Below are 13057 nucleotides of genomic sequence, written 5' to 3'. Positions count from 1 at the left end.
CATCATTTAGAGAAGTTAAAATATGCGTTCACGAAAGTATTTTATTTCATGTCATAAGACACCCAGGCCTGTTGAGCAAGTTAAGTTAAGTAAAAAAAAAAAGGATAAGCTGTAGCCATTTAAAACATGTGGCGCACAACATCAGTTTTGTTTGCTTAGTTTTTATGACTATCAACACAAGTCGGTGTACTTACACCAGCAAAAAAATCAGAGTCACTTTGGAGGTCCGATCAGAAGTGGTAGTTGAAACACAAGAGAGAGAGAGAGAGAGAGAGAGAGAGAGAGAGAGAGAGAGAGAGAGAGAGAGAGAGAGAGAGAGAGAGAATTTATTCTCCAAAGCAGTATCACGAAATTCGTACTCTGTAAGGTATACTGAATAAAAATTTACGGGATAAGCGCCGCAAATTTCATATGCGAGGGGCCATCGCCCTGCTTATTTTCGTATGATAATTGTGGGGTTCATCATCGAAAGCGTAATAAGGTGATCTTGTTTTTCAGGAAGCCTTTATTTATTATAGAACATATTAGGAACCCTCTTTACAGAATATATGGTCTTCCGACGGAGGAGTTTAGGGTCATCCTTTCCATGATGAATATTGGATTTTTTTTATTAACAAGCTTCAATATTTTATATCGGTTGCTATGACATCTGCCACTATGTTACATAGAGACACCTGGCTGAAAAAGGATATAACGAGGTCCGTTTTTATTGAAGTGTGAGCTCTGCGTTTCACGAATATAACAAAATCACCCTTCATGTTCATCTGGAAATAAATTTTTACAAACATCTCGCGAGCACTACATAGTTTTAATCACAGAAACAGCACAGTAATATATACGTTTAAAAAATAAATCTAAAATGACATTACTAATTTCGTCTATGATGAAATTATACAAAATCTATCTTTAGAGTTTGGCCCTGATATTCGTCTTGATAAAGATGAGATGGAATTTCTTAGGGATGCGTGAGCAAAATCATCAAACAACATATAAGGCAGGTTTTCTTCACACAATGGAAATTGCTTAACAAATATTTATTTTTTTTTTCTTAATTTAAATGCGAGAAAAATAATAAGCAAAATCCTCCGATATCCAATATAATGTCTATCGTTTTTGCGTGGACAATGACCACGACCATTGTACATCAATTTCTTGTTGACCTTGTTTTCTCTTAGGGATAGTTCCCTTTGGTCAATTTGTGTAAAGTTAGTTTTCATGCTCGATGTTGATTCTAGTGTCGTTTTCAAGACGAATAGATAAGATTTATAGCCCAAACGAGCAAGGTGAAATAAAAAACAAAGTCTGGATTTTGCAACAAAACATCACTGGCAATATATTATGTATAATTAATACTATTTTTAGCAACAAGCTAATCTAATGTAAGATTTAGTGATTTATAAGTTTCAAATGATGAATAAGTCATTGCTCTATAAAAGCTATCCTTGCCTAGTAACGTATACTACCACCAATTTTGTATAACAAACACACATTAAAAATTACTTTGTTATAGCAGTAACTGATCGTTTCCATCTTTGACCTACAATCACTAACACTGAAACAAGTAATGTTATCTTGTACTTATATACGGTATCACCAGTGCGATACCATCACAAAATTATTTAGATTTTGCCAGCATTTATGACGGCCCGTGTACACTGGCAATAAGAAAAATATTTTCATAATATTGTAAAACACATTACAAAGGAGAACTGAAAAGCAAAAGCAATCTTTACTGATGCTTGATGTGGAACCTTTCCTTTAACTTTTAACACCCTTCCATCATCAATCAGGACATCAACGGCAAAACTTAAACATCTTCTCGCACGTACTGCAAGTATTAAAGTAACCGACTGGACTCACAGCCATTAAAAACTCACATCGATCCGAGGCTCTGAACAATGAATGGCGTAATCATGCTATAATTATCCAAAGGAAAGACCCATTATATCCCGCTTTAGTCTCGGAGAATGTGTAAGCCGGAGAAAAAACGCCATTTCGGTAATTGTTTAATAAAGGTAAAATGCTTATTACATCACGTTCATTTCGATGAATGGGCCGGTGATTTTTAAGGTTTTTGGAGAGGAGGGAGCAAGAGATCACCACTTTCAAGCATTACTAGAATTAATTTCCGTATTAGCGGACATATATGCATAAGTCATTATTGAAAAATATATATAAATATATATATATATATATATATATATATATATATATATATATATATATATATATATATATATATATATTATATAGATAGATAGATAGATAGATAGATAGATAGATATATAAATATAAATATATATATATATATATATATATATATATATATATATATATATATATATATATAAATTATATATATATATATATATATATATATATATATATATATATATATGAACACAATATATATAATATATATATTATATATATATATAGTAGATAGATAGATAGATAAATATAAATATATATATATATATATATATATATATATATATATATATATATATATATATATGTTTATAAATATATATACATATATATATACACATTATATATACATATATATATATATATATATATATATATATATATACAGTATATATATATAGAAATATATATATATATATATATATATATATATATATATATATATATATATATAATTCATAAACATACATGTAAACTAAAGTACAACAGAAAGAAGGCAATGGTAAGAAAACTTAAAGAGGCACAGCTCATCTAGTCTCAGGAAGCTAATTTTTGTTGTCTTCTCCTTCTTGCAGCACCAAAATCTTGGCCCAACAAGGTCCTCATCAACGTGTGGGGCGCCTTCAGTGTCATATTCGTGGCTTCGTACACCGCCAACATAGCCGCCCTCTTCGCCGGCCTTTTCCAGACGAGATACCTGCATGACCGCAGCGTAAGTATCTTGGACGAATTCTTTGTCCCCCCCTTCAAAATAATCTCTGGTGTGCTTGGTTGGGAGCAAGTGGCGTCCTTATTTGTGAAAGAGATACTCCGTTACCCTGAAGGTGATGTCCGAAATTGATTGATTGATTATGGCTACTAAAACTGGCATCACAACATCTAGGTTATTGACGCCGTAATAAATTAAAATAGAAAACTGAAAAAATAAATAAATTTATTAGGAGTTTCATATGAGCAATGTCTAAAAATAAATATACATAAGTATATATATACATATAAAATCATATCTGTTCATATATATTATCCATACATACACACCTACCGCATATGTATAAGATTTAAAAGTTGTTGAGGAGGACAGATTCATTGCCTCACTGGACATTTCTGTTTTTGTTGATGATGTTCGAAAAGTAATCAATATTATATATATATATATATATATATATATATATATATATATATATATATATATATATATATATATATATATGTGTGTGTGTGTGTGTGTGTTTGTGTAACCATTCTCAGGTACAGTAAAACAATAAGCTGAAAGTATCTTATGTTTTCATGTAATATTCATATGCTTTGTATCTGATGATGCTATTCGGCCTACAAAGAGGGTAATCCTGCCAGTCACAAAAATACGAAATAAAATACGGAAATAAATTATGAAAAAAATGGAAATTACCATATGGAGCAAAAGATTTCACTAATAAGGCATGATATTGATATGGGGATCTCCATTGTTCAGCAAGTCAGCAATCATGCTGGACTAGCTCTTAAAAGCTGCTCGAACAGGTGGTTTCCTTAAGTCTTTAATATTCAGGGGACAACTATTCCTTTTATCAGTCATTTTCAAAAATAAGCCTAGTTCCATATCACTACATCCTGAATGAGATTCCATCAGATGAAGACTTGCATCCGGAGCTAGATATGATGGCAGGATATTTTCCGTCTCAAATTGCTCGTTCCAAATTCATATCGGGAGCACAAGACAAACATATATTCAGACGGTTTAATAGTTCACGTTCAGATGCTGTTGAAACCATGATTAGCTTATAATCAGCCTTCGTTGGAGATGCTGGCTCTTGCCATTCTAAGTGTTTGCAGTAGATGGATCAAGAGCAGACTAAAATGTTCTGGGTAGAAATTGTTGTCTAGGTCTGTATCAGGTACTGACTTCTAGACTGAAAAGGTGTACCAGACAAGGCTCATAACAGCAGAGAGAGAGAGAGAGAGAGATGACGTTCAGATTCTAAATGGAAACTCATGTCAGTGTCAATAAGGTTGAGATTATTTTGTAATACTGACCTTACATCGGTTTTTGGCAAGTGATGCGCGAATCTTTTTTAACGGTTCTAGTCATTTAGGTATGGACCAATTATAGTCAGATTCATGGTAACTAACGTATTAAAAATAATATTTCACAAGAAACCCTATCTAGAAACAGTGAATATACTTGGATTTGCATCGATACTCTCAACCAAAATTAACTTTGGCAAACACTAATGGGATATGGAGGCTGATAGCTATGGAGCCTGCAAATCAGTCGCGAATCCCTTCAAGTTTTGTAGTTCAGCATTAAAATGCAGTCCAAACCCAATTTAATAGCGATAGAGATCACCTTTTCTAAAACATTTCCAGAGAGACTTAAAACCAGTATCAACAAGCTAAGTTTCAGATGGCTAAGAAATCATCACTATTCTTGATCTCAACTGATGCTCAAACTAAGCTAAAGCCTCAATTTCAAGACGATTCCACGATCAGTACTATATGCTCTTGTGAGTTATGATGTCTAAATATGCACTCAAGACAAATATGACATTTAAATCTGCCTTATAATCCTTAAGATGATGTATCTAAAAGCCAGTATACAGAACCATTAATAAATACAAAAACACATAAAATCTATCATTTTCAAGCAAACCTATGCAACTTGTTAATCCTACATCATTTCCTTGTTTTGCCTAAGTTTCACTTTTGCTCATCATCATCAATCTTTTCAAGCCTAAAACCCCTACAAAACCTTTTTTTTTTTTTTTATTCCAAGGCCATACATACGTCTGTTTCTTTGTTTGCATCCATTCCACATCCTTCATTATTTTGCTGTCATCCCACGATCATCGGTGAACTTCTGGACAAAAATTTACCATGTCTTTACAGTGAGTCCGGGATTTCAAAATGCCAGAATATTATTAATGAGCGGTCAAATAATTCATGAAACAGAATTAGTCTCTCAAATATTCCAAGGCAGTAAAACTATAAGTACATCAGTTTCTGAAAATCATTCTCACACGAGATATGTTCAGAGTTTTATGCTTGACAGGAAAAAAAAGTAAAAGATAATGGGCATTTAAGGTTCCTATCCACGTTGGCGTTATTTTCTTTTCTGCCGAGGCTATTTTGATCATTACTGAGTAGAAAAGAGCGTTCCCTCTTTTCTCTCGTGATGAAACAACGCTCTTAAGAAACGCCACTCCAAACAAATTGTGAAAAGTTGTTTGGGTTACAAAATTCTTTATCCCACTCTGTCCTTTCTGACAACAGTTCTCTTTCTAAAGCTATTTTCATCGAATAATTCCATGAGAAACTTGTTTTATGATCCATTTTTTATCATTTTTTATTTTTTCAGCAATGACAGAAAAAAGAATCATTGCTGCAAATCCTCTCGACCTCAGTATCAAAAACAAAAGCGTTATTAACCAAAAGTTGCGTTTTAAAACTCATATAAAGATAATTCTGAGAACAGCATCACGGATAATTAATTGATATTTTATACACAATAAATTGCTCAAGAGATGTTCCCACCCAATGCATGTATTCCATAAAAACCTATTATATTTCAGTATAAACTATTAATACATAGGACAAAATGAGGATGTCATTAGAAATAAATCATGAATGACGTACGAAATAAATCAAGAAGGACATTAAAATGTTGACGTAAGGCTGGAGAATCCTGGTAAATGGTGGATTCTTCTAAAAAGAATTGCAAATGGGAAATGTTTGTGATAAATTAGCCAATGACAACGAGAGTTCATGTAAGTTACTAGCTCCCTTTCATGACGTAATGAAACTTTGGTTAATGAGATTTAAAAAAAATAACTTTACAATGTTGCAATCATATTCTAATTTACTTTCCACAATCATGAATGCACTTAATTTAATTAAAGTAATGAGAGATGTTTATGCAATCTAGCAAACTGCAACACCTGAGAATAGAAGACTTTGTCAGAGAACGATAAAGAATCTAGCGAAATTTGTTGATAACTACTATTTCTATTGTTATAAGTATTATAAGAAAAAAAACTATAAGCTAAGCTCGGAAAGGAAAGTATCCTTAAAGGCACTTTCGCATCCAACACCAATAAATGAAATGATAAAAAGCAACAATAGTCATCTGTGCACATCTCGATTTCAGCAATAAATCAGGACGCTTAAAATAACCACTTCCCACTACCACACTGAAATGAAGGGATACTGAGCAACCTAACCAACCAAAGTTTTTAAGGCCCATAGAGAGTTCTGAAGCTCATTTTTAAGTAACGTATAATCTGTAAGACTAATAATTCATTCAACTGCTCGAGTTATTTGTATTTTAAGATTGCGTTGCTACTGCCAATGTCATCGAAGACGATCATTATTATGACTCAACAATTTTTCATGCAATATGGAAATATTATTGAAAAGAAGTACTTAGCTCTATATATATATATATATATATATATATATATATATATATATATATATATATAAGAATTTTTGTATTTAGCATTTAATCTTACATTTATATTAGCAACTTTGTTTCTAGATATTAACTCAGTGACGAGCTAATATCCGCTCGCAACGCTGTTAATGAAAAATTTTCACACTAAGTTCAATAAACAACTGTAAGAGATAATATAATTATGCTCACTGGTTATAATTCCCAAGGAGTTATTAGCCAGCTTTAAAAGTAATAAAGTGCAGAGTCAAAACCGATGAAAAATAAGTAAGCAACAAAAATTATTAAAGTTGCATAGTGAAGAAACTCTTCCGCGTGTAACGTAAATTATTACCTTAGGAGATTGACTGATTGATCTGAAGTTCTCTAGTGTCGAGATATCAAACGTCATTGACACCATCGCCTTTTGTTAGAAATAAATAATTAAATGAAACAACCAGTTCAAAAGCATAGAAAGTAAATAAACAACATGATGACAAATTATGTTCAAAAGATTATCTTCAGAAATGAATCCCCACAGACAAGTCTTGGAGAGTTATCATCGACTTCTAAGATCCCCAAGACTGGGGCAGTCAATCAGCTAGTTGAACTGAATAGAGTTTAGGCCAAAGGCCAAGCACTAGGACCCACGGGGTAATTCAGCGCAGGAAAGGAAATTGAGAGTAGAAAGGTCTCAAAGATGTAACAGGAGGAAAACCTCGCAGCTGCACTATGAAATATTTGTTAAGAGTGAGTGGATAGCGAGATAGAAGAAAGATAATATGAATGGAGGTACAGAAAGAGTAATGAAAGGTTGCAGCTAGGGGGCAAAGGGACGCTGCAACGAACCTTCAGTAATGCTTACAGTACACAGCAAGAGGTGCGCTGACGGCGCTACCCCCCTACGGGATCAATCAGCTAGCGAAGAGCATTTTTCTTGAATAGGAGGATAATTCATTAATAGATCTGTATGTTGCCTACAACATTATTGGTCAGAGTCACCAGGTATATCATAGAGGTATCAGTTACACAGTATTTCTTTCAATCTTATATATCCTACTTTAGAGTACTGTGAAAACTAGTTAGTGTTTAACCTGTTTTATTCCATCCTAGTAATCTAAGAGCCCTCATCATTAAAGGAAACAAAAATTAACCCTGAAAATGAAAAATAACAACTAAATGGATACATTCAAGAGACAAAAGGACGCGATTTTCTTCATTATCACTATAAACCCCATACAAGGGTCAACACAATAAAGTTTTATCCCTATTGCGACCAAGCTGTAGAATGATTTTCCTAATCCTGTAGCTGAATCGTTGCAACTCCAGAAGTTCCAACTAGATACAAAGGTTTTTATGTTAAACAAGCTAAACGGAATGACACCTATTAGTTTACTTGTTAATTGCCTTTTTAAATTTACTTTTTTATTCATCTTATCTGTTTTCTTCATTATTTTTCATCCAGTTTATTCTTCACTTCTCAATTTCACTTTCTGCACTGAGGCTTGTAGAATTCTGCTTTTCCAATTGTAGTTGCAGCTTGAACTGTATAATAATAATAATAATAATAATAATAATAATAATAATAATAATAATAATAATAATAATAATAATAATAATAATAATAATAATTCCCTCTAGCGCATGGTCGGAGGTGACTCAAATATTCGGATAAATTTTGATGTTAGGAAACGTCATTATCTCCACAAACCATTCAAGACATTGCAGTGGAATCTTCATTTGTTTCGTTTGTGTTAGGTTACTGAAACCCATCTATGTCCCTCTTCGTAAATCTAGTATATAAATATACGGCGTGTATGTATGTATGTATGTATATATATATATAAATATATATATATATATATATATATATATATATATATATATACTCACACAAATAGCCACACAACTTCACTAAGTATACAGTATATATTTCTACTACTCGTGCTAGGCCTCAATAAGACGGAACGCTTTAATTTCCATTAAATGTTTCGAAGTCATACAGTCATCTTCATCAAGTACCGATGCACTAAGGAGATAACAGCTACACTCGGATATGTATACATACATGCATACATATACTGTATATATATATATATATATATATATATATATATATATATATATATACATATACACACACGTATATAATGTGTATATTCCTCCCAACATCTGTTGTTTCCTTTTCCTAATCCCAGGGGTGACCTTCCCCTTGATCTTCAACTGCGTAAGTGTGTGTACTACATAATGTTACACTCAAATGAAACAAACAAATAGACCTTTATTTACTGTAGCGAAGTAAACTTTCAAAGAACTGAATACTCATTGGCGATAGAAAGAGAATAAAGACTGCGAAAAACCTCATAAAATACAATCGAAAATACTAGACATACGACTAAAGAAATAGACAAATGTTTACAGAAATAAGCAAAAGCTGCCACGTTCAAAAATGTAAAACAAAATGGCGAGGCATTTGCAGAATGAGTTACTCCTTCACTTAAACTTGAGAGAAGGGAGCATGTGTCAGACGGCCGAGAGGCCTCCTTGCCTGCCCATTGATAGCAAAGGAAAGTCAAGATCTCTCAAACACGAGAGCCTCCTAAAATGTTAACCCAGTTTTAACCTGCAAGCACCGCTGGGTGGCTCATCCTTAATCTCCTGGGGTGGTGAAGCTGTCCATAAAACTACTCATTTGATAGCATATAAAACGAACAAAAAGGTATATACATTTATATGTATATAAATATATATTCATATGTATGCAAACATATATTATATATATATTATATACTGTATATATATACATATACATGTGTGTGTATATATATATATATATATATATATATATATATATATATATATATATATATATATATATTTATATATATATATATATATATATATATATATATATATATATATATATATACTGTATATATATAAAATGCAAATACAGCGTGGCAAAAGTATTACAACGGAACTTCTTTAGTATAAGAACAACAAATCCAATTACAAACCAAATTAAAGTATCGACAAAAAAACATCAAGGCAAGTCCAAAGCCTAGCAACTAGCAATGACAACAAAAACAAAAACAAAAAACACATCATCATCATCATCAAGGATAATGAGCCTATACAGGCAAAGAGGGGAACTGGGTCAAGGACCCCTACTCTCTCTCTGTCCCTCTCTCTCTCTCTCTCTCTCTCTCACCCACCTCTTTTCCTCCCCTTCTCCCTCTTGGTGAATAGCGTTAAATTAGGGACAAGGAAGAAGAAGAAAAGAGAAGTTAATGATGCCATCTCTGAACCAAAGAACCATCTTAATTAGGACACATTTCGTTTATTCTGTTCCTCCATTTGTATCCTCTTTTTGTATGTACAAATATGGAAAAACATTTTGGTATTTGTACTCGAGATTTCTAAACAGAGCGCTACTAGCATCGAATCTTTCTGTTTGAAGATGCTAAAATTTCAGAGCATTATCATACACAATGGAAACATTTACTGCAGTATTTACAGATTAAGACGCATTGCATTTCTAAATTGTTCCGAAATTCAGGTTATTGTTGGATGAAAGTAACATCAAATAACGTTAGCTTATGGAGGGCATTGGTTATTCGGAAAGAAGAGGAAATTCCAAATTAGTCATTTTAGAGTAATTAAGTCGTGGGGGCACACTTATTTCCCTAATAATTACCACAGCCCACAGAACAAATGAAAAGAACTTGTTAAACCTATTGTGTTAAAAATACACTTTAGAAAAACATGAAACATACCATAGGAGGACCCATCATGTTTTCAAGTTAGAGAATATAAATAATCTCAAGTTTAACTTTTTCTTCTCTCTCCTTTTAGCTTTTGCTCTCTTGTCGCCCTGGAAGTTTTTACACATAGGTAAAATGTGCGTAAAATAAATAAAAAAAAAAAAAAGCTTTTCGTTATCACAGATAAGTCAGACAGAAAGGAAACTGAGAGATACATATTTATAATTCCGTGAATGGCGTATCTATTCACCAATAATGCAGCAACGACCAGTTTTGGAGTCAGTTACAGCAAATACTACTGATGTATTATCAAAAGAGTACATTCAGCCTAAACGCTCTTCTCAGCTTGTCAACATCTACAATTTACTCGCCAACTGATCGAATGATCTAGTGAGTGCTTTTGCTTTCTGCTTTTGCTTTCTAAGGCAAACATTCCAATTCACAAACTAGATTAAGCAGTGCTACTGCAAGCAGTTTGAGTTGGAGAGCATGCTACGGGTCTATATAAATATTTACCAATGTATAGCAAAGAAATATATAAGATATGGGTCATTTGAAGAAAAGATCCACCTATCTGCATCAGTATATAATAATAATGCTGACGAGAAGTAGCAGAAAGCATATCCCCACCAAGTAACGCTATTAGTATTGTCCTCTAGTAATTACTAGGAAGATTTCACCTCCTTAATTAGATATTCGTGACAAACACAAATGAGTTGATTTTCATGGCGGCGTGGATGTTTTCATGAGAACCTGTTTATTCATTCTCAAAATATCCAAGTAACTCAAAAAAGCCATGGATGGAAAAGATAACCTTTTCCCGAACTTGTGGGCGGAGTCAGTCACACCCCACCAAAAGATATAAAAAAAAACTCACTGAAGTTTGGTTAAAACCACTATGCAAATGAATTCCGAAACCAATAACAAGCACAACAACCATTTAGGCGAAAGCTACTTCTGAATGTGGTCATGAATGATAATGATGTGTAACTTAAAAATCCTAGCTGTAGAGATTTCGACGAAAGAACATTTTAATGTCAACCATTAAAACACTAATACAAAAAGTCCTTAGCAAAATACTGTTCTCTTCTTGCTCTACTCCATCTCTGATCAATTTCCCCTTTATTGAATATATATTAACATGCACTTGTGTTACGGTTAATTAGAGAAACAGACAGATAGAATTTCACAATGAAATGCACTGTCGGTAAAACGAGAGCCTTTTATTTCTGAAATATTGCCTTAGAGGGTCTGATACACAGTATATTCTACTCATCCGGATTCTATGCACTACAGATATAAGACTGTACCAGTTAAAGACAAGTGTATGAATAAATTCACATTCGTATAATTAGTATTGACATACAGAAAAACCATCTCATGTAATATCAGAACGAACTTCGTTCCAGATCCGCCTTTACTTTAAGTTATTTTGATCTAATAAAACCGAGTTTATGAGACTAACTTCAGCCAATATTACAACAAGAAAAAACCAACAAATGGTTTCAAGGGTTGGGTATTTTCTCAGATTAAAAGAGCCCCTGTATGTCACTTAGTTCAAAGACTTACACTTAACGGTTCCAATGTCAGGAACTCCGTTATCCTTCACATTTCAACACTCTAATCCTCCAGTCCGGGAGACCTAAACTCGTTCAGCTTCTATGCATCAGGACCCTCTCAAATGAGCTACGTAACCCCTTAATTTTCAAGAACACTCACGTCCCTTGACAGTCTTTGAATTCTCGAGCCCTCCAAGAGCCAAGAGCTTTGTAATTAAATTTCTAGCGTTTTTAATGCCTTCATATTTAAGCTCTTCACCAACGTAGCTTCAAGGCTCTCCCCATCCCTGAGAAGCTCATAAGTTTACTGATATCTCATCAAGTGAAATGTATTCTGCATTGTCATACAAGATCTTAATATCCTGTCAGCTTTTTGGTCTAAGAGCTTAATAACAATTTTGCATAGCCTTTCGTTCAACAGCTTATATTACATTACTCGGAGGAAAAAAAAAAAACAGAAAGGCAACAGTTTTGTATTTTCAGGGAACAAGACTTCACATTTCCAGTGGATCATGAATTCAGAAACCTTTCCTTTGACATTTGGTTTGCAGGCTCTATAAAATCTATGTTGAGTACAAATTTTCTACAATTGCTTACTTTTCGACAACAAATACACCATAAAGAACGGAAAACCAGATATCAAATTAAAGCATTTTTTATCATATAACAAAAAACGTTCATTTGTTTTTTAACTTGTATCCAGTTATGCACAAATAAAACAATGATTTTGCAAATGCAAAAAATAAAAATATATTATAGTCCAACATATTCTAAAAATCTAAACAAAGAATGAAACGTAATTAGTTTTACTTTTGGGTCTTACATGTGTTAGTTATGAACTACTATGAACCTTTTACAAGTTTCCTTTAGCAATACCAAGATAGTTTCAGCTTTTGTTTTTGCTATTAAAATTAGTAATTAATAACGATTTAGATGACAAGAGGGTCTATACTCTCCCTATTTTTGCCTCTGTATCTGCCATTAATGAAAAGATCCTTTCAGTTTCTGCCTTTGAGTGTGTTAAAGTCAGGACGAGTTTCTGCGATACAAGCAAGGTTCCTGTTGATACACTGTTTTGAAAAAAAATCGATTTTGAAAAT

General features: G+C 32.9%; 1 protein-coding gene across 1 annotated transcript in view; it reads left to right on the top strand.

Moving 5' to 3' along the window:
• LOC136842629 (uncharacterized) overlaps positions 1 to 13057 on the top strand; it is a 1039791-nt gene that overhangs the window by 731070 nt on the left and 295664 nt on the right. Inside the window, exon 8 of the mRNA XM_067110244.1 lies at positions 2787 to 2923. Within this exon, the coding sequence (XP_066966345.1) occupies positions 2787 to 2923 (137 nt within the window). The remainder of the gene's footprint in view (positions 1 to 2786; positions 2924 to 13057) is intronic.

This window comes from Macrobrachium rosenbergii, chromosome 10 (assembly GCF_040412425.1).
Source record: "Macrobrachium rosenbergii isolate ZJJX-2024 chromosome 10, ASM4041242v1, whole genome shotgun sequence".
NCBI lineage: Eukaryota > Metazoa > Arthropoda > Malacostraca > Decapoda > Palaemonidae > Macrobrachium > Macrobrachium rosenbergii.
This window is presented reverse-complemented; position numbering and strand designations above follow the sequence as displayed.